The 23,839-nt window shown below is 43.4% G+C and overlaps 1 protein-coding gene across 1 annotated transcript in view; it reads right to left on the bottom strand.

Annotated features, from left to right (window-relative positions):
- The window catches only part of LOC132867592 (contactin-associated protein-like 2), a 274,602-nt gene that overhangs the window by 45,794 nt on the left and 204,969 nt on the right, over positions 1-23,839 (bottom strand). The window contains exon 17 of the mRNA XM_060900577.1: positions 11,977-12,195. Coding sequence (XP_060756560.1) covers positions 11,977-12,195 — 219 coding nt within the window. The remainder of the gene's footprint in view (positions 1-11,976; positions 12,196-23,839) is intronic.

The raw sequence follows: 23,839 nt of genomic DNA, 5'->3' as shown, positions 1-23,839 counted from the left end.
ACCTCAAACAGTCACACTCCAAACTCCACTATGGCCAAGACCAAAGAGCTGTCAAAGGACACCAGAAACAAAATTGTAGACCTGCACCAGGCTGGGAAGACTGAATCTGCAATAGGTAAGCAGCTTGGTGTGAAGAAATCAACTGTGGGAGCAATTATTAGAAAATGGAAGACATACAAGACCACTGATAATCTCCCTCGATCTGGGGCTCCATGCAAGATCTCACCCCGTGGGGTCAAAATGATCACAAGAACGGTGAGCAAAAATCCCAGAACCACACGGGGGGACCTAGTGAATGACCTGCAGAGAGCTGGGACCAAAATAACAAAGGCTACCATCAGTAACACACTACACCGTCAGGGACTCAAATCCTGCAGTGCCAGACGTGTCCCCCTGCTTAAGCCACTACATGTCCAGGCCCGTCTGAAGTTTGCTAGAGAGCATTTGGATGATCCAGAAGAGGATTGGGAGAATATCATATGGTCAGATGAAACCAAAATAGAACTTTTTGGTAAAAACTCAACTTGTCATATTTGGAGGAGAAAGAATGCTGAGTTGTATCCAAAGAACACCATACCTACTGTGAAGCATGGGGGTGGAAACATCATGCTTTGGGGCTGTTTTTCTGCTAAGGGACCAGGACGACTGATCCGTGTAGAGGAAAGAATGAATGGGGCCATGTATCATGAGATTTATGCCGCTTTTCCACTACCAACACGGCTGAGTTGGGCTGAGCCGTGCCGTGCTGAGTTGGGCTGAGTCGAGCTGAGCGGGGCTGTTGGAGTTGCATTTCGACTACAACCGCGCTGAACCGTGCTGGCTGGAAGTGGGTGGACACATTGGGTGGAGTTAGCGAAAGTGGGTGGACGTCACGTGATGTCATTAGGCGGCGCAAACAGTGACATCAGTGATCTTTTAAGCGGTAGTCTCACGACCCAGATAGTAAACAATAAACATGGAGGACATGGAGTCGTTAGTGTTGCTGGTCTTGGTGCTGTGGCTTGTTGTCACCGACAACGCCAACAGATACTGGCAAGAGCATATAGATGAGGCGAGGCGCATAAGGCTTCAGAATTTCTCGTAATTCGTAATTCTCCTTCTTCCGGGTTTACGGTGTTTACAGATCCCAGCGTGCTCGCGGGGCGTGTGTGGGCATGTGAGGACACTCCTCCTCACCAATCAGTGCACAGGGGAGTGTCTCCTCACGCCCCTAGCCTCACTCAGCTCGGTTTGGCTCGCTTCAGCCCCACTCCAAAACCGTGCGAGTTTTGGGGGCTGAGCAGGGCTGAAGCGAGCTGAGTCATGCTGTTCTTAGATAGTCGAAACGCGAGCCGTGTCGGGCTGAAGTGAGCTGAAGCGAGCTGAAGTGAGCTGAAAAAGGGTAGTGGAAAAGGGCCATTTGAGTGAAAACCTCCTTCCATCAGCAAGGGCATTGAAGATGAAACGTGGCTGGGTCTTTCAGCATGACAATGATCCCAAACACACCGCCCGGGCAACGAAGGAGTGGCTTCGTAAGAAGCATTTCAAGGTCCTGGAGTGGCCTAGCCAGTTTCCAGACCTCAACCCCATAGAAAATCTTTGGAGGGAGTTGAAAGTCCGTGTTGCCCAGCGACAGCCCCAAAACATCACTGCTCTAGAGGAGATCTGCATGGAGGAATGGGCCAAAATACCAGCAACAGTGTGTGAAAACCTTGTGAAGACTTGCAGAAAATGTTTGACCTCTGTCATTGCCAACAAAGGGTATATAACAAAGTATTGAGATGAACTTTTGTTATTGATCAAATACTTATTTTCCACCATAATTTGCCAATAAATTCTTTAAAAATCAGACAATGTGATTTTCTGGATTTTTTTTTCTCATTTTGCCTCTCATAGTTGAGGTATACCTATGATGAAAATTACAGGCCTCTCTCATCTTTTTAAGTGGGAGAACTTGCACAATTGGTGACTGACTAAATACTTTTTTGCCCCACTGTATGTGATGCCTCACAAAATCCAGGGACACATGTCGGCCGAAACGAATCCGAGATAATCACAAAAGAAGCATTTTTTTTTCAAAATTTGTGATTTTTGTTTTTTTCCATCATGTGCAAGTTGAGATCTTGAAGAATGCAATCAGTATTTCAGATAATAGATTGTTTTGCTAGAAAAGCATACATTTTTTGTTGCAAATTGTCTCGTTTTTGTCAGGACTGTAGCCTGCTGGGGGGTGTGGGTAAATTACCATATGGGCCATTCATATGATGATTTAAGTCTTTTTTTTTTCACGAATCAGCTGTATGATACGAGCTGAGCTTGTAGCTACTTAAGCTGCATACAGGCATGTAATTTCACTATGGAATGAGGAAGCTAAACAGCGCGCAGAGGAGCTGAAACACCGCGAAGCAAACAGACGCACGGTTTTTACATCGGAGATAACCATTTCTAGCAAAAAAAAAACACAACCAAAAGGAAGCTAGGATTACATTCCATCGGAGGCATTGGTGTGTGCAAGGTGCCGTTTCTCTTTCTGATGGGGTAAGTTTATTAATCTAAGGCTGTGTGGTTATTTTTGCATGTAACGGAGAGTGTTGTGGTTTGGTTAAGCCTAGGTCACAACCGGACGTACGATTTTTTGGCCGTGTGATTTTTGGCGTTTCCCAAATCGCTGCGTTTTTTTTTTTTGTTGTTGTTGTTCATGGAGAAAGACACGCGTTGGCTGTAAGTTTGTCTTGCAACCTGAAAAAAACGTAAGCACCCGTAGAGTTTGTTTGACATGACAAAGAACCTCTGCGGCTGGTCTGCGGCTCGAAAATCAGCACATCACACGCGCGCTCTCGTGCGTTTCACGTGCGCCCTCCGTGCGTTTCTTGCGTTTTTTGCATGTAGACCGGCCGTAGGAGCACGTACGGCTGGTTGTGACCAAGGCTTTACATGAAACTAGTATTGTGTTAGTTGTGTCATCATCATGCTATCTTTCTTATGGTGTGAGTAATTTTTCAACCACAAAACGTTAAAGTATACTTTAGGACTTATTTTTGTACTTCATAATTGTGTTGGGCATACTTTGCATGAAGGAAAATTGACATGGTGATCTTTGTTTACATGAAAGTAGTATCGTGCTAGCTCGTAGGGGGTAGGGCTTTCCTTAATGTCATGCAAATGAGCATCATTATGTGCCCGCCCTACACCCAGAGTAGCTGAGATGGAAAACTTTGAGGGCGATTTTCTCCCTTTTCTCTTTTAAGAGGTATGCACTTTCAAAAGGCCACACATTCTTCAAATATTGTCAGATCTCCACATGGAAGGCATCATTGGAAAGCTTAGAAACTGTACTTTCTGAATCTGTCAATAACTCAAAATGCCCCCGGGCAGACATGTGCCCCTGGATTCTGGATTTGGGCACATATACAACCCCGATTCCAAAAAAGTTGGGACAAAGTACAAATTGTAAATAAAAATGGAATGCAATAATTTACAAATCTCAAAAACTGATATTGTATTCACAATAGAACATAGACAACATACCAAATGTCGAAAGTGAAACATTTTGAAATTTCATGCCAAATATTGGCTCATTTGAAATTTCATGACAGCAACACATCTCAAAAAAGTTGGGACAGGGGCAATAAGAGGCTGGAAAAGTTAAAGGTACAAAAAAGGAACAGCTGGAGGACCAAATTGCAACTCATTAGGTCAATTGGCAATAGGTCATTAACATGACTGGGTATAAAAAGAGCATCTTGGAGTGGCAGCGGCTCTCAGAAGTAAAGATGGGAAGAGGATCACCAATCCCCCTAATTCTGCGCCGACAAATAGTGGAGCAATATCAGAAAGGAGTTCGACAGTGTAAAATTGCAAAGAGTTTGAAAATATCATTATCTACAGTGCATAATATCATCAAAAGATTCAGAGAATCTGGAAGAATCTCTGTGCGTAAGGGTCAAGGCCGGAAAACCATACTGGGTGCCCGTGATCTTCGGGCCCTTAGACAGCACTGCATCACATACAGGCATGCTTCTGTATTGGAAATCACAAATTGGGCTCAGGAATATTTCCAGAGAACATTATCTGTGAACACAATTCACCATGACATCTGCCATTGCCAGCTAAAACTCTATAGTTCAAAGAAGAAGCCGTATCTAAACATGATCCAGAAGCGCAGACGTCTTCTCTGGGCCAAGGCTCATTTAAAATGGACTGTGGCAAAGTGGGAAACTGTTCTGTGGTCAGACGAATCAAAATTTGAAGTTCTTTATGGAAATCAGGGACACCGTGTCATTCGGACTAAAGAGGAGAAGAACGACCTAAGTTGTTATCAGCGCTCAGTTCAGAAGCCTGCATCTCTGATGGTATGGGGTTGCATTAGTGTGTGTGGCATGAGCAGCTTACACATCTGGAAAGACACCATCAATGCTGAAAGGTATATCCAGGTCCTAGAGCAACATATGCTCCCATCCAGACGACGTCTCTTTCAGGGAAGACCTTGCATTTTCCAACATGACAATGCCAAACCACATACTGCATCAATTACAGCATCATGGCTGCGTAAAAGAAGGGTCCAGGTACTGAACTGGCCAGCCTGCAGTCCAGATCTTTCACCCAGAGAAAACATTTGGCACATCATAAAACGGAAGATACGACAAAAAAGACCTAAGACAGTTGAGCAACTAGAATCCTACATTAGACAAGTATGGGTTAACATTCCTATCCCTAAACTTGAGCAACTTGTCTCCTCAGTCCCCAGACGTTTACAGACTGTTGTAAAGAGAAAAGGGGATGTCTCACAGTGGTAAACATGGCCTTGTCCCAACTTTTTTGAGATGTGTTGTTGTCATGAAATTTAAAATCACCTAATTTTTCTCTTTAAATGACACATTTTCTCAGTTTAAACATTTGATATGTCATCTATGTTCTATTCTGAATAAAATATGGAATTTTGAAAGTATATATATATGCTAGAAACACCTCATGGATGCACTGGGACGCATCCTCAATGATGTTTCCTGGGGTCCTCGGGTGTTTCGGGTCTCGCAACATCATACACCCTCACCCAGGCGACCCAGCCGGGGTTGATCAAGCCCCGACTTGCGTCCCAGTAGCAGTCCACGGATCACCCCTTTTAATTCAAAGCCACCGTGTGGCTTTCTCTGCGGCTTCGCTTGCGGATGCAATGGCCCTCTTCTTAGCTGCTCCTACTATGCCCAAGCGGCTCAGGACTTTGCAGAGGGAGCGCCCTGCAAAACCCCTGCAGCCGACTTCTATGGGCTCGTAGAAGGTTCTCCAACCTCTCTCCCTGCACTCCTCCACCAGCTCCTGGTACTTGGCTCTTTTCCTCTCATTTGCCTCCTCAAGACGCTCTTCCCAGGGAACTGTTAGTTCCAGAATGATGAGGTGTTTTGAAGCCTCAGATGTTATCACCATTTCTGGACGGAGAGTTGTTGCTGCCACATGTTGGGGAAACCTCAGCTGCTTTCCCAGGTCGGCCTGTAGCTGCCAGTTATTTGCCGTGTGGAGGAGGCCTGTTATTATATGTTGGCGTGCTTGGGGTTTCTCTCCAGCTTTTATGAAGGAGACTGCCTTCTTTGGGGCATGATGGTACTTGCAGGAGCTGATGGCAGAGGTTAAGCTTTCAGCAACTGCCTTAAGCACCTGGTCATGGCGCCACCGGTAGCGGCCATCAGCCAGGGCCTTTGGGCAGCAGCTGAGATGATGTTCTAAGGAGCCTCTAGCAGAGCACAGAAGGCAGGAGGGTGTCTCACTCTTTCCCCAGACATGGAGGTTCGCTGGGCTAGGCAGGGCATCATAGACAGCTTGCACTAGGAAATGGACCCGATGGAAGTCTGCCTGCAAGATGTTTGTCCAGGTGATCCTGCACTGTAGTGTGCTCTCCCACCTTGTCCATGCTCCCTGTTGCCGGAGTCCCACCACCCTGCTCACACGCTCTTCCTCCATGCCTGCTTGGACCTCCTCCTGGATCAGGTGGTGTCTCTCCTTACCGCGGGTCTGGCTGATCAGGGTCTTTGGGTAGTAACCCAGGCCTGCTCTTCCTGTTGCCACGGTGCCCACCAGTGCCTTCTGTCTTAGGCGAGACTCTGCCACCTCCACTGCTCTCCCAGCCTTCCACTTCCTTCCTGTCCTCACCTTGATGCCAGTTGCTGACACCTTGCAGTCCCTTGAGTCGCTGTACTGTAAGGCTTCTCTGGTGCGTGCCACCATGAACTCCTCGGTGAGGCCACTGAAAGGAAGCTGCAGAGTGTTACTCGCCCCATACAGTGCCGCACTGGTGAGACTACATGGGAGGCCTAGCCACTTTCGAAGAAAGCCACTGATCTTCCTTTCTAGGGACTCAACTGCTGTCATTGGGACTGCATAGATTAGCATGGGCCAGAGGATTCGTGGCAAGATAGAATGCTGATAGATCCAGGCTTTAAATCTACCAGGCAAACCAGACTTGTCAACCTTGGTGAGCCAGGTTCCAAGTTCCATGCTGGACTTTTGGATGGCAGCTGAGTCTTTCAGGCAAGAGTCGAAGAGTTTCCCCAAACTCTTGACAGGTTGCTCTGTGATGGTTAGAATGACAGTTCCTGAGATGGAAAACTGGAACTTGTCAATCACTTTCCCCTTCTTCAGCAACATTGATCTTGACTTGGAGGGCTTGAAACTCATCCTTGCCCAGGTAATGAGTCTCTCGAGCCCTTGCAGGATCCACCTGCACCCTGGGACCGATGTTGTAGTGACGGTCAGGTCATCCATGTAGGCCCTTATCGGGGGCTGCCGTACTGGTACACCTGACTTTGTCAGGGGCCCTCTGCATTCCACCTCGGCTGACTTGACCACTATGTTCATGGCTAGCGCAAAAAGGATAACAGAGATGGTACAGCCTGTTATTATTCCTTTCCCAATGCGATGCCAGTCTGATGTTTCTGACCCAGAAGTGACTCTCATCCTGAAATTATTGTAGTAATCCAAGATGAGGTCCTTGATCTTAATGGGAACATGATGGAGGTGCAATGCAAGCTCGACCAGCTTATGCGGTATGGACCCATAGGCGTTGGTCAGGTCCAACCACAAGACCGCTAGGTCGCCTCTGCTCTCGTGAGCCTCTCTAATCAGCTCCAGTATGCTCCAGACAGCCAGGTATTCCAGGGATCCCTCCCACTAGAACTAAAATAAAGCGATATCCCCGTGCTGACCGATCTAATGGCCCAATGAGATCCATCCCAATTCGCTCAAACGGGGTCTCGATTAGAGGAAGAGGACACAAAGGTGCTTTTGGAGTTGCTGCAGGATTTACTAATTGGCATTCGCGACATGCCGCACACCACCGACGGACATCCCCACAAATCCCTGGCCAATAGAACCGGGCCATTATTCGGGCTAGTGTTTTATCTTGCCCCAAGTGTCCAGTCACGGGATTAAAGTGAGCTGCACGGAATACGAGTTCGCTACGGCTCTTTCGGATTAACAACTTGGTTACTCATTCATTAGTTTGAGTGTCCTGCGTCACTTGGTACAATCTATCTTTAATAATAGCAAAATAAGGGAAGGTCAGTGCTGCGCTTGGCTGAAGAATTTGACCATCGATTACTCTCACTTGGTCAAACGCATGCTGCAGAGGCTCGTCTCGTGACTGCTCTAACAGGGAATCCCCGAGAGAGGGAGGAGGAGCGGGCTGCTCCCTGCACTGACGTGGTGTTGACGGCTCTGTGACAGCTTCTCCAGCTAATGCCACACTAATGACATCTTCCCGTGACCTACTAGTGCAGGACCCAGTACATGTTAAATATTCCATTAGTTTTTTAAACACTGGCCAATCAGTACCCAAAATCAACGAGTGGGTGAGACGAGGACTAACCGCCACCTTTACTCTATGCTTTTAGCCCTGGAATAGAATATGGACAGACACTAGAGGGTAATGGTGAACATCCCTGTGTACACACAACACTTTCACCACTTGTGCTCCCCCCAATGCCTCACCTTGCACCAGGCGTTGGTGAATTGAGGTCTGATTACAAGCAGAATCCACCAAAGCGTGATACTGTATGTATCCCCTTGAATACTCACCGGTATGCGATATGCTCCGGCCCGATCGGGGGCGGTTTCTGGCGCGTCGGGGATCTGGATTACAGCCCCCACCTCCCTTGCGGAGCTCTGACCCTGGAGATGCTCTGATTCCCCACCACGCCAGCACACCGGCCCAGGCTTTCCCTCTGCACTGGTGTTATGGGTGTCACTCACCTGAGGGGGAGACAACATAGACACAGGAGAGGGAGAGGGGAGGACATGGGTGCAACGGGCTGGCTGGGGAGGAGCCAGCTGCCGCCTTCGTGGCAGGGGAACGGGGTGGAGAGGGGGACGAGAGACAGGGGGAGAAAGGAGAGAGAGAGAAGAGAAGTGAGGGGAGATGTCTCGTCTGCCTGCCATCGGAGCCACCTCCAGATGGTCCTCTGCCAGCTCGATGGCTCGCTCCAGTGACACCGGGTGATGACACTGGACCCATTCCGCCGTTCCTTCCGGAAGCCGAGAGACAAACTGCTCCAGTGCCACCAGATCGATGATCTCATCAGCATCACGGTCTTCCGCCCTCAGCCACTGCCGGCAGGCATCCCGGAGTTGCTGGCCGAATGCAAACAGCTGGCCAACCTCCTCCAATGCCAGCGTCTGGAAGCACTGGCGATGTTACTCCGGGGAGCGGCCGAGCCACTGCAGGATGGCTTTCCTTAGGACAACATAGACCAGCCGGCTGTCAGCAGGGAGCTGCTGCGCTGCGCCTCGCCAGTCAGGAGCAGGATGAGGCGCGCCACATGCTGCTCCAGCGGCCACCCCCATGCCTCGGCTGCTTGCTCGAAGAGAGCAAGGAACGCTTCTGGATCGTCCTGCAGTCCCGTCTTCGTGAGGGTGGCGGCAGCGGTGGTTGACGCCCCTGCTGACACGAGCAGGTGCCGGAACGCCTGGCGATCTTCCTGCTGGGCCAGCATCAAGGCTTCGAAGTGTTGCTCCTGCTCCTTTCAGAGGGTGATCAGTGCTTGATCCTGGTTCTGCTGGGCGGTAGTGAGGGCAAGGATGAGCTCTTCGAATGGCGGGGACTCCATGGGGTGGTTCCCTTCTGTGCTCTCGGGTTTCAGCACCACTGTAGCACTTCCTGATGTGGGTGGAGCACAGAAGCATGGCAGGCAAGAGTTGAAGTTTAAAGCCAAGCACTTTACTCCACTTTTCAGCTTTCCTGCTTTCACTTACTCGCTCACACACTCACTCACACATGCGTTGTGGTCTGGGAGAGAGCTCCTTTTCTCTGCTCTCTCTCTCCTTTTATACTCCATCCCTGTAACACACACACACACACACACACACACACATTAAAGTGCTGATGACACGTTTTTGACATCTTTGGCGATGTTTTATAACATAAAAAGTAATTCCTGATGATCCATATATTAATTCACGAAGGCACCTATTTTACAAGTTATGATAAAAAACGTGGCTATTTGGGCAAATTTGACGGGGCTGCAGCACCCAGGAGACGAAGGAGGAGGAGGAGCTATATGACGTCAGCGAAAGAACCTTCCTCCTAACTTACCAGTTTGTTGTTGATGTGACAGGTGTTCAGTTTATCATTTTATATATATATATATATATATATATATATATATATATAGTTATTATGCCTTCGCGTTGTGTTGCCGGCTTTTGCTCCAAAACCCACAAGGATGGGGTAAGTTTATTCAAGTTTCCCAGAGATCCCGAGCTGCATGCGAAGTGGGTGAAGCAAGTCAGGCGCACTCGTGACAAGTGGGAGCCCTCACCAACATCCATCCTGTGCTCTGAACACTTCGATTTGGATTGTTTTGACACCCTTCCCAGCTTAAAAGAATCTCTTGGGTGTTCAGTTCAGCACAAACGTGTGTTACTACCATCAGCAGTGCCTACACAGTGTTGCCAGATTGGGAGGTTTCCCGCCCAGTTTGGCGGTTTCAAGTGCATTTTGGTGGGTTTTGAACATATTTTGGGCTGGAAAACGTCAGCAGTATCTGTTGCCAGATACTGCTGAAGTTTTCCAGCCCAAAATATGTTCAAAACCCACCAAAATGCACTTGAAACCGCCCAACTGGGCGGGAAACCTCCCAATCTGGCAACACTGCCAGTATTCCGGAGGGGGTCTACTAGTAGCTATGCTGGATCCAAAGACAGTCCTCCTGTCAGAACATGTGTTGTGAAACGACATAAGATAAAAGGTACATAGAGCTATAGATTCTACATGATAATCATAAAATCAGCGTGATATCAGTCATGTATTTGCTTGTGAAAGCTTGCGGCTTTCATGTAACTGCCGCCTAGCAACGAGAGGCAAAGGGTAAAGAGGGTAGGCTATCATAGATTCTATTCGGAAGAGATCAACACAATTCTAGACTCCCAGAAGAGGAAGAGCCAACACTAGAGAGTTCACCGGCATTTTCATGCACCATTTCCATTGAGTAGAACCAGAGTAGAACAGCCAGTGAACCGCAGCGTGTTCTTCCGCTGAGGTCACAGCATGGCCGCGAGCCACGGACCCAGTTTTCTTGCGCTGTGCAATTAAAAGTTGGATATTTGCGTAACAACAGCTTATTTTCACGTAATTATAACAGAAATCTAACATGTTTGCCATGTTGTATAGTTTATTTAAGAAATTGCATAGAGTCATGTTCGTGTCATCAGCCCTTTAATTGACAGCAGGTGGAATGACTTAGCCACTTACCTTCCCCGACCCCACCCTCCATTCACAGACTGCTGCTTGGCCACGCCCCCTCTGCCACACCAGTATACCCCCCTCCTTCAGAGTGGGGGTATAAATAAACTATAATAACCTTCTGTCCAGTCAAATTCAATAATTCAACAGCACTGTGGTGTAATGAAGAATAAACTGCTCTTAATTAAAACTGTCCAGTGATTAGAGATGCTAACATGCTCAAGTTAACTTAAAAAGTTTGTAAAACAGGTCTATTTTAATTCTAATGCAAAAGGAGTGATGCTATGTGTGTTTGTGTGTGTATGTGTGTGAAAACAAACTTTACATGAAGTCATGGGATGAAAAGTGAATACAGAATGAATCACTGAAAGTGCAGATGAAATAAAAAATGAGCTGCTTTATTCATACAGTAAATGACTGCATGTATATTGTAAATGCGGCAGAAAATCCAGGCAGTGAATATCACAATAATTCCCAAAAGATGCATTTTCCGTTACACACAGAGTGCAAAACAAATCTCGAGATTAGATTACATCTCAGACAGGACTTTCAGCAACATTTGCATTAATTTAGTTTCGGTAAGCTCATTGCACAGAGATTGCTGCATTTTTAATCAAGACATTGACTTCCTGCTGATCCATTCTGGGAAAAATGACATTTTCAGGTGCCTGTAGACCAACATGCTTGAAGACACAGTTGAGTACGTGAGGCCACGATACAGAAGCTAATCAGGATGAAGCAGTGATGAATTTATGAATTTCATCCTCATCAGTGAAATTCGAACAAAACTATAAAAGTCCCACCTTCCATCCCACCATCATTTTTGTTGAAGCTTTTACAGTGCTAATTTTCTCGAGAAAAGAGGGTCTACTCCACTTCCTTAATGTGCTGAATGAGCTGAGGAACAAAAGAGCACAAGAAAAAGCCAAAGCCATTCATTTTCAAGGATAATTACCTTGTGTGAAGCGGCTTTCATACATTCACAGTCATAATGGGTCTTTGAAACTATTTTAATGTATTATTTCCACCCATTTTTCTCAGTTATGACTGCTTCAGTGAGCTAGAGAAACCAGCATTTAAAATTAAGGTGGCAACCTTTCTACCAAACAAGCAACTTTATTTTACTCCAGTGGTTGCTGTTTATTTTAACGCAAAGAGCTCCTGTGGTGATATGAGTTGGTTCTCAGCCTGTGAACTGTGTCTGTGTGCATATATACATTCATGTGTGTGTACGTGTTTGAGAGAGAGAGAGCTTGTGAGCTGCTTACCCACATACAGCTGGCTGTAGAGCTCCAGGCGTGTGTGTCCCTGGGCAGGTGCAGCTCGAACCTGTCTGTATTGCTGATCCAGCTGAAGCACGGCCTCTTTGACGTTTCTCTCAGCACTGACTCGATGCCACTGGTCATCGTTTAGCGGTGTTGGTGAGTGAACGTTCAGCTCCACTGGCCCGTTCCCCACATCGAAGGAGAATGTAATGACATTGGGTGCTGGAGAGAAACAACAAGACACACAGTCACAGGTTCATAAGGTGTAATGTTGTAAAATAGCTATTAGGGAGCTCAAATATGGTTGAATGCTCAATCTGACTGGTCAGAAAGTGTACATTATTTTTGTGTAATAGCACGGTTTGGAATGTAGTTCCAGCTGTGACATGAATGACAGGTTAATATTAATGCGCTCGTTCTAATAAGTTATTGTTTCTATAGTAGCTCATACACAGGGACTTGTTCAGCGGACGCTTAGTGTTTAACAAAGTAAAACCTATAATTGGCTACATGGCCACATTATTTGTTAGGCCTTATTTATTTAACATTTATGGAAGGAGTCTTGAGTGTCAGTGTTTTGTAACACTAACGGTGCTTTGCAAAGTTTTTCAAGACAGATGAATTTACATGTTCCAGTTTCTCTGAAAAAGACAGGCTGCATTTTTTGAGAGAGAGAGAGAGAGAGAGAGATGCTGGTGAAGGACTGTCTGTTTGGGGTGGCTATAACATAAATGAGAAGGGAGTTTCATGCATTATTTTCATTGAACACCATAGTCTGTAATGTGTTATTCCTTGCTTATGCCACAAAGCTGCTTGAAAGCTTGATTCTGATTGGTCAAGAGGTGTTGATTAATTTTCTATAACAGCAACCCTGAAAATAATGCCTGACTTTGCAAAAATGGATTAAAAAAATGTCAGGTTTTTCACAGCTACTTATAATATACAGTACCATTCAAAAGTTTGGACACACCTTCTCATTCAATGTTTTTTCTTTATTTTTATTAATTAAAATACACTTCATGTCTTTAACTAAAGATGGATGTTGTTTCTCTTTACTTAGTTGAGTGGTTCTTGACATAATATGGGTTACTACAGTTGTGGAATAGGGCTATTTACTGTATTTTTATTATTTACTATTTACTGTTTGATCTCAAACTCATTAAAGGAAGACTGCCTTTCGATTTAATAAAATCGATAAAATTTAGTTCTCTCTGAAACTTGGCCATAATTATGTATGTATATTTCTCTAATATCTCACAAAATATCAGGCAATTCTGTGACTGGGAACAGATCTAATTTGAGGGGATTCCATAGCAAATAATGTGTGTGAGATCGCCTGGTTCATGCAGTCAAGCAAATGGAGGAAGTGCATGTGCGCATGCACAAGTTTACCTTTGATCATCCCATCATCTCCGCTGATCACCGATATTTATTAGTTTGGTCCTGCGTTTCCTTTCCTTTCCATCTCAATACAGCATCTTTTCTTCTTGCTTTCTGTTACTGTAGTCAGTCTTCCATGTTTCATTTGTACACTCACATCCTCCATTTTTCTCTCCTGTTTCAAATTTGTATCCCACAATGCCTTGCGTTAACAGGGAAAGCCCACCATGTGATGCATGATGGAGTATCTTGAATTGGGTCATGGTGAAGCAGGAAAAAATAGCGGAGGATTTAGGGCCATGTGGCCCTAAATTCATTAATTGTTCTATTTAAAAAAAAAGCCCTAATAAAATTGGAAGTCTGTGATTTGAATTCATGGGCGGCATGGTGGTGTAGTGGTTAGCACTGTCGCCTCACAGCAAGACGGTCCTGGGTTTGAGTCCAGCGGCCGGCGAGGGCCTTTCTGTGTGGAGTTTGCATGTTTTCCCTGTGTCTGCATGGGTGTGCTCTGGTTTCCCCCACAGCCCAAAGACATGCAGGTTAGGTTAATTGGTGGCTCTAAACTGACCGTAGGTGTGAATGCTTGTTTGTCTCTGTGTCAGCCCTGTGATAAACTGGCGACTTGTCCAGCGTGTACTCTCACCTATAGTCAGCTGGGATAGGCTCCAGCTTGCCTGCGACCCTGTAGAACAGGATAAGTGGCTACAGATAATGGATGGATGGATGATTTGAATTCAGTAGTTTTCGGTCCACTATACAAAAATAATTGAGTGTCAGGGAAAATTCTTTTTCTGACCTACACTTGAAAAATCTGAAAGGCAGTCTACCTTTAAGAAGGCAAGAAACTTGTCTACTAATTAACTTTTGACGAGACAGGCCTGTTAATTGAAAAGCATTCCAGGTGATTACCTCAAGAAGCTGGTTAAGATAATGCCAATAGTGTGCAAAGCGTCATCAAGGTAAACGCTGGCTACACTGAAGAATCTAAAATATGAAACACGTTTTTGTTTACCATGCATTTCCATCTATGTTCCATGTGTTATTTCATAGTTTTGATGTCTTCAGTATTGTTCTACAACGTAGAAAATAGTCAAAATACACAAAAACTATGAATGAGTGGGGTGTACAAACTTTTGACTGGTACTGAACAGTATGGAATAATACACACATATAAGGCTGGAGTTGAGCTACTCAATCAGTACTGAATTTGTGGTCACTGGTACTCAGACTTCAGACAAAACTATGGAATTGGACGCTATTCAGATAGTTTCACAGGATGTACCAATGTGGGATGGAGTTTGCTCAAAAATAGAAGCATGTCTTATTTATGCAAGATTCTGAGCTTGAATTTAAGACCTTTTTTGTGTGTGATATCAGGTCGAGTGAAGTACTAATTAGGTGATGATGGGAATTCACAAAAAAAATCAAACAAACAAAAGAAAAAAAATGCTCTGCCATTCGAGGTTAGATTAAATGTATGTATACTTACTGTATACATTATTAATGACAAACTCCAGGAATGGAAGTTAGAGTTTAATTGAATGCCATCAGGATGGAAAGTGGTGCAGAAAATCTTTCAGTAATGAGTTGCTGTTCCAAATTAATTGCTTAAATACAGCTGATAGTTTTCGATCTTTAGTAGTGATAAATTGTCAAGAGCAATACATAGAAAACAAACGAAGCTGCCTTTTGCGTTTGTTTCCTCTCTAATATTAGACCTACGTATCTTTTGATGAACACTGACACCATTTCACCAAGCCACCATTCTATATACTTTTGCTCTATAAAATAAAATGTAATATCTTTCCATGGCAAAGTTAAACTAGATTGTCTTGTTGGAGATTTTATCATCATGGATGTTGAGAGTAAATGAGAGATATGGAAATGTGAACTGTTGAAAAGCATCAAGCCTTTTTGCTCTCTCTCTAAAAAAATGCCAGTGTCAACACTGGACACGCTTCACGTTATGTATCCAGTGTCATGGTTTCCATCCAGAATCCTCTAACCCCCTCTTTTCTTTCTCACTGCCATGTGTTCTCTTTACAATTCCCAGTGGCTGCATGTAGAGGGCGCCAGTTAGCCATTTGTAACTCTGTAAGCATAACTGTCACATGGTGTGTTTGAGCTCTCTCGGTCTGTGCAAACTGAGGAAGAACAAAGAAATGGAGGGAAAGACGAAGCAGAAGGTATAGTATAAGTGAGATAAGTAAAGTGGTCAGTGTAGAGTAAATGTTGTGCACTTCATTCATTACATTAGTTCTAGAAGAGTGTCAAAGATAAAAACAAGCCCTAAGACTCAAATTTGATCTGTGATTTTTTTCAGGGTGAATCTAGAAGATCAATCTGCTGTATCAAGTAAACTAAGAATAAGAAACACTGGAATAAAACACTTGGGCACATGCTGTTATAGGACATTTATCACCAAGGGGTGGTGTGATACGACCTGACACAAATCATTGTTACTGTCATGGGTGCCGCCAGGGGGGGAAAGGTTAGAACAATTCTAGGGGCCCAGCACTGCCATGGGGCCCTTTAAGGGGCTGATAATATGCTTTTAATGATTTTAATAAGACTTTTGAAATGACAACAATGCAATATTCCATCTGGTAAAATGAGCTAATTGAACAAGGTTGTCTATTTCTTGAGTTCTTCAACATATTGTCAATTAACCATCCCCCTTTTGCGAAATGGTACGGTCCAGTTCTGGTAGAAGCGCGATGCGTTAAATCTGTGTGCTGATCAGTGCGACGCTACTTGCTGCTGTGTCGCGGTGCAGCAGCCAGCCAGCCAGCAGTGGAGTGCGTACAGTCTATGATCGCTAAATATGAAGAGTGGCTGTCAAAAACGTAAAGAAAGGCAGCTGAAAGCTGAGAGGGACCGGAGAGGCAGGCAACTGGTCACTCAGTTTTTCCCAAAGAAAGGTAGCTATCGCTCACATGTGTGTTCAAAATATTAGCGAATGGTAAATGAACAGTATGAACGTGGTTGGATTAGCCTATCAAGAGAACACTTTTACAGTTTGTACAGTGACATTTTTTCCAACTGAACTGACTTGTGTGATAAACAAGATGAAATATTACATTTTGCTGGTGCTAATAACTAGTGCTAATAACCAGTTTCATAACTAATGGGGTGCCCTAAATATGCACAGATTCAGCCTCGGGGGACCTCCGCCCTACCAAACCACTGAACCCCCCTTTGGAGAAGGAGGTAAGCAGCAATACAACCCATAAATGCTTTAGGATTGAAGTTTTTAATGAGCGAGCGCCTTATACAGTTTGCTAGATTAAAGTGTTGCTAATAACGGACACCAGTCAAGTGTTTGACATGGTTACATGTGTAGAATGTTCACATGTTCTAAACCATTGGTTTCAAATTGAGGAGCTGGAGAAAGCACAGCACACATAAAATTACACATAACAAAAAACACATAAAGCACACGTTTTGCAGAACAGTACACACAGCTTTCTACTTAACACATAAAAATCCATGGGATTTCCATAGGTATTTTGATGCTGGGTAGAAAACTTTTTCTATGATTTATTAGCAGTCACGTCACACATTTCACTACCAATTGTCCTAGCACAAGAAGGCATGTGGCAAAATCTTGAATTTTCATTTGTGATTGTAAATGCACCAGAATTAGTCACTGACCAGTTTTCATCTAGTCCCTGGTAGGTTAATACATAAAATGGAATAACAAAGTCACAAACTCAAGGTCCATGGGCTATCAAAAGTCAAATAATGACAATAGTGCAATTGTGACGAGGGTGGGCAAAGTTGGGGGGCCCAAAATTCTAATCTTTCATGGGGCCCAAAATTTCTGGCAGCGCCCCTGGTTACTGTTACCACACTGTAGTGTTGTAGTCAAGACCACCTAAACCAAGACCAAAGTGTATCGAGACCAAGACAAGACCAAGACTTTGAGGGGTTGAGATCAAGCCAAGACCAGGACCAAGGCAGGGCGAGACTGAGTCAAAAACAGAACCAGACCAGTGTGTTTGAAGATGTGGGTGAGGGGCGATGGCCATTATCAGGAAAAAAAAATTCAAATTAGCAGTGGGTCATGTTATTGGTAGCATTTGAAGGAGGAAATTTTCATTGAATCACAGTAACGATGTTAACAAATAAATCCGACAGTGTATTGCTAATTTAGGGAAATCCCCACAGTTATGGTCTTGACTGGTCATGAAATAAAATACTGAGTCCTGTATGTAAAAATGCGGTTGATTCTGTGACAAGACCGAGACCTTCAAAAAGTGGTGTTGAGACCGGTGTTGAGACCAAGATTTGTCTCAAGTGCCACACTACCACACTGAAGTTGGTTATTTTCTGAGCATGTCTTTAAAGTGTTTTATTCCTTTTATGCTACAGTAATTTGTTAATGATTACAATCATGAATGAATGATCCATTGTACATTTCTCTGTTTATAATTAAATTTAATATTGTGTAAATTCTGTGAAACAAGTTACTTCCTGTTATCTCTTAAATCATTGTTTGGATGGCAAAATAAGGTAATTTTCCTGTTGTGTTTTATTAATCAAATTTAATTCTTACTGTCCCTAAATTTTGTGCACAACACTGACTGCTTATTTACAGGACAGGACAGGACAGACATTTAGCGAAATAGATCATGGTTTAAAAAGGTTTCATTTCACTGAATTAACTCACTGTAGTTTCTACCGATCCGCTGCATATTATTATTAATTTGTTGCAACATTATTTTTTATGGTAAATAGATTTGGTTTATTATATACCAAAAACCTGGCCACGTTACATCAGGACTTCCAGCAAGCTGGAAACAAGTCTGGAGGTAAAACATCTGTTCAGTTATTGTGTGCTCCACAACAGTGTCATATATGGATAGATATCTGAATATATTGTAAAATTATCTGGGCAAAATTATCAAGTCATGACCAAGACCAGAGTGGATTGAGATCAAGTCAAGGCCAAGACCAAGGCAGGATGAGACCAAGTCAAGACCAGGACCAGACCAGTGTGTGTGAAGGGGGATGAGGGGTGACGGCTGTTAACAGGAAGAAAATTTTCAAATTAGTAATGAGTCACATTATTGGCCACATTTGAAGCAGGAAATTTTGCATCCAGTCACAGTAAAGATGCAAACAAATAAATCAGACAGTGCATAGGCAATTTAGTGAAATCCCCGTAGTTGTGGTCTTGAAATAAAATCCCGAGTCCTCTATGTCTGAGACCGAGACAAGACTGAATAAAAATGAGGTCGATTCCAGGATGAGACCGAGTACACTAATGACAAAGGAGCAAAATGCTGGTTCAAGTTGAACTTAATTCAACTTTCTGAGCATAACACAATGCTCATCAATGTCAGTTTAGTGTATCCCAAGAACATTTCAGGCATTCTGACTAATCAGTGCAGGAACATTCTTCTAGAGGCGGGATGTCTGAAATGACGAGAAGAGTTTTCCATGAAAGCAGTGTCTCAAGCTGTTCTTTGTCTCGCTCTATTTTTTTTTTAAACTTTCCTTACCCTCCAGTCCCAAAATTACTAAGAGCAAAACCCTATTACTGCTATCCACTTTTCCCCACTCTTTGTTCTATTGTTGTATGGAGTGTTAGTGTGTTGCATCATTAGGAAGGAAAGAGTACTTTGAGTCAATTATTATGGTCTGAGCATTGCGTTACGCTCTGCCGCTGCCACTTCATTTTTTCAAATGTGATCCATAACTAAATCTGGTCAAAATGGGGATTTGAACATATTCAAATTAGACTTGTGCTGAGAATGAGTTAGAAATATAATCCCTTTCAGAAAGAAGCATTAGGACAAGTGTCTTCTAAAGCAGGGGTTTACAACACAGTCCCCACTGTCCTACAGGTTCACATTTAGCTGTAGTCAGATCATTGGGTCATTATTAAAACTTTTTGTAGTTGAATCAGTAGAATCAGAGGCAGGGGAAATGTGTTAAAAATTTACAAAAGTTTGACAAATGTTTGTACACCCCTACTCATTCATCGTTTTTTGACTATTTTCTACATTGTAGAACAATACTGAAGACATCAAAACTATGAAATAACATCTCATTATCTGTAGCCACTTTATCCTGTTCTACAGGGTCACAGACAAGCTGGAGCCTATCCCAGCTGACTACGGGTGAAAGGCGGGGTACACCCTGGACAATTCGTCAGGTCATCACAGGGCTGACACATAGGCCAAGTTTACATTAGACCGTATCTGTCTTGTTTTCTTCGTGGATGCACTGTCCGTTTACATTAAAACGCCTGGAAATGCCGGGAAACGGGAATCCGCCAGCGTCCACGTATTCAATCCAGATCATGTCTGGTCCGGTGCTGTGTAAACATTGAGAATACGCGGATACGCTGTGCTGAGCTCTAGCTGGCGTCGTCATTGGACAACGTCACTGTGACATCCACCTTCCTGATTCGCTGGCATTGGTCATGTGACGCGACTGCTGAAAAACGGCGCGGACTTCCGCCTTGTATCACCTTTCATTAAAGAGTATAAAAGTGTGAAAATACTGCAAATACTGATGCAAATACTGCCCATTGTGTAGTTATGATTGTCTTTAGGCTTGCCATCCTTCCACTTGCAAGTGGTAAGTGATATGCGCTGGGATCACACACACAGCGGCTCAGTCCCGAATCAGTGCTTGTGCACTTCACTCGCGCGCTCTGTGAGCTGCGCAGGGCCGGAGTGCGCACCCTCCAGAGGGCACTCGCTGTTCAGGGCGGAGTGATTTGGAGCGCAGGATGCCTGCGGAGCCGAGCGTATCCGTGTATTGGTGTTGCTGTGTGCACGCGAATCGTGTATTGGTGTTGCTGTGTGCACACTAATTGTTTTAAAAACGTTAATCTGATGATCCGCTGATATGGTCTAATGTAAACCCCACCATAGACACAGACAACCATTCACACTCACACCAACAGTCAATTTAGAGTCACCAGTTAACCTAACCTGCATGTCTTTGGACTGTGGGGGGAAACTGGAGCACCCGGAGGAAACCCACGCGGACACGGGGAGAACATGCAAACTCCGCACAGAAAGGCCCTCGCCGGCCACGGGGCTCAAACCCAGACCTTCTTGCTGTGAGGCGACAGTGCTAACCACTATACCACCGTGCCACCATGAAATAACATATGGAACATATATGAAATTATGTGATAAACAAAAAAGTGATAAAAAAATATACATTTCATATTTTAGATTCTTCAAAGTAGCCAGCATTTATCTTGATGACACTTTGTACACTATTGGCATTATCTTAACCAGCTTCATGAGGTAGTCACCTGGAATGCTTTTTCAATTAACAGGTGTGCCTCATCAAAAGTTAATTAGTGGATGATTTTCTTGCCTTCTTAATGAGTTTGAGACCAAACAGTAAACAGTAAATAATAAAAATATAGTAAATAACCCTGTTCCACAACTGTAGTAATCCAATGTTATGTCAAGAACCGCTCAACTAAGTAAAGAGAAACAACATCTATCATTACTTTAAGACTTGAAATGTCTTTTAATGAATTAAAATAAAGAAAAAAACATTGAATTAGAAGGTGTGTCCAAACTTTTGATTGGTATTGAACACTAGCCTAAGATAAAGACAGCAAAATACAATTTTGAATCTAGGGGAACAATCCAAGTGTTCCATATTAATCTACAATTTTATAACAGATCATAACAGGATATGACTAATTCCTGATGTTTTACCTTTCCTAACGTGTGTGGGGATTTTTTAGCAGGGCGTGTGATTTGAAATGGGGAGGACTGCCTCGCTCAACTCTGATCCTTGCAAATTTGTAAATTAAAATTTGCTGCCCTGACAGCCAGCCAACATTGAGATACAAAACACAGGAAAATAATGTGTGCTACCACCTGGTACCACAACCTGGGAATGAACTTTGAAAAACAGTAAATAAAAACTTCAAAATTGTGTTTACATCTTAGAGAGAGAGAGAATAACAAAAATTCTGAACTCTAGTTTTGGCAAGACTTCACAAAGACATGTACTTTTGCATCCAGGAAGCACTGACAAAAAAGACAGGAGGCTGAACTGGACATAGCAGAGCTGAAGATGTTGAGATTCTCATTGGGAATGACAAAGTTGGACAGGATTAGAAATGAGAATATTAGAGGGACAGCACATGTAGGACGGCTTGGAGACAAAGTGAGAGAGGTGAGATTGAGATGGCTTGGACATGTACAGAAGAGAGATCCAGGGTATATTGGGAAAAGAATGCTGAAGATGGAGTTGCCAGGTGGAAGACCACAGATGAGAGTTATGGATGCGATGAAGTAGGACATGAGGATGGTTGGTGTGACAAAAGAAGATACAGAGGATAGGAGGAGATGGAGGGTCAGTTTCAGCTGTGGCAACCCCTAATGGGAACAGCCAGAAGAAGAAGAAGTAGTAGTAAAAGCAAGAAGTCCAAAACCAGGGATGTGCTTTTCAGTATTTAGGAGACTAAGAGGAAACAACAACAACAACAACATTATTTAGAAAAAGGGAATTTTAAATCTTGAATATTTTAAGTGCTGATGAGAAGATAAAACAACAAATTTCATCTTTCACGTTGGTCAAGTAATCTTACTCTGTTGTCATCTCGTAGATTGCTAACCATGTCTCTGCCATAACATAATTTGAGTCCAACATTTCCTGTCTCCGTTATTTCTACACTGGATTTCTCATGAATATGACACTGACTGTCAAAGAGAAAGAAATGAAGCCATTGTAACCACACTGGTAATATCACAAGCACATGCTTTAGATTTGCAGAAAAGAATGTAAATGGAAAAGCATAGTAGAAACGAGTTAGAAATACTGGAACCCTTAAGCATGCTTAGTGAAAATGTCAGCTGTGGATTAATGGTTTCCGATTCATGGCTGACCACAATGAAAGTCTCTAATTCAGGAAAACAAATTTGTAACAAAGATAAAAGCTCATTAAATTGAGTGCAAGGCTTTTTAGCTACTACTCTGTAGTTGGAGTTAATAGCCTGGTTAGACTGTTTACCGAGAGACGAGAAAATGGGTGTTTTAAAACGGAAAGAAATGTTATACTTAGACATTAAATCTTGTGGAACCAATGAGAACTTCACACCTTTCTTTTCCATAGCACTCCAGCTGAGCACTGTGGGTGGCTGATATGATCAAACTCAATCTCGGACTCATATCAGCCTTACATACAATCATGATATGAACTTCTTCACTAGCTGTCATACTTTTTTTTTTTAAATCAGAAGCAGTGCTTTATTTCACACTCAGGGGATTTCACTCTCAGTTTAGGACAGTATGTTTAGAAAAAAAAAAAACCCCAACAACCCTGAAAACAGGAGGTCGGATTAAAAGCGAGAACCGAAATCGATGAGCTGTAATGGAGAGCAAAAAAATGCTGGAGTGCTCCAATTTCACAACTGATCTCCTGACTCCAGAGAGGTCCCTCCTACACACACACACACACACACACACACACACACACACACACACACACACACACACACTCTTAATCTCATGCATAGGCTTGGAGCTGGTCCAGACTACTCATCATTTATAAAAGGGTCATGCTGGCTGTAAACTGGATTGTGTGTTGTGGTGGATGTAGACCTCAGTGAGTTATAGATGAATATCCAATCGCAAACCCTCACAAGTGTGTGGCAGCCTGAGGGGGGGGGGGGGGAACAACCAACAACAGCATAAAAAAAAAATTCACATGATGAAATGTTGGCAGGTCTCTCTTTTGTTTGTACAGTGTCTCAATCACAAGTAAAATTCTAGCATTTTGTAACATTTATTGATTCCATTCCCAACCCACTAAAATATGCCAATGCACTGATTGTGTAAAAAAAACACTTTTTATTGGCCCAACTTGACATTTAATATAACATAATAAAGAAAATATAAAAATAATAAATATGAGCATCATCAAAACCATGTCTGTCTTTTTACCCGCCTTTATTCACAGTCCAGTTATTTTGACAGTCGTGTTTGTTAAACCTCCTCCGTATCGACCTTGTGATCTTTCCAGAGTTTACACTGTTACTGAAAACTTCCAAGTCTTTTTATTGAAATATATTTATACTTATGTTTTCTTAAAGTTGAGTTGTAGAAGTATGTTATTGGCAGATAAGAAAGTAACCTGACATATATCATTTAATGACCAGATAGAGATCCCTCCAGTGTTATTAGCATGATTAAATAAAGAGCATCATCTCATCTCATTATCTCTAGCCGCTTTATCTTGTTCTACAGGGTCGCAGGCAAGCTGGAGACTATCCCAGCTGACTATGGGTGAAAGGCGGGGTACACCCTGGACAAGTCGCCAGGTCATCACAGGGCTAAAGGGCATCATTATAAACATATTTATTGTGTAGTACAACCCCGATTCAAAAAAAGTTGGGACAAAGTACAAATTGTAAATAAAAATGGAATGCAATAACTTACAAATCTCAAAAACTGATATTGTATTCACAATAGAACATAGACAACATATCAAATG

Source organism: Neoarius graeffei, chromosome 19 (genome assembly GCF_027579695.1).
Source record: "Neoarius graeffei isolate fNeoGra1 chromosome 19, fNeoGra1.pri, whole genome shotgun sequence".
NCBI classification, from domain to species: domain Eukaryota; kingdom Metazoa; phylum Chordata; class Actinopteri; order Siluriformes; family Ariidae; genus Neoarius; species Neoarius graeffei.
This window is presented reverse-complemented; position numbering and strand designations above follow the sequence as displayed.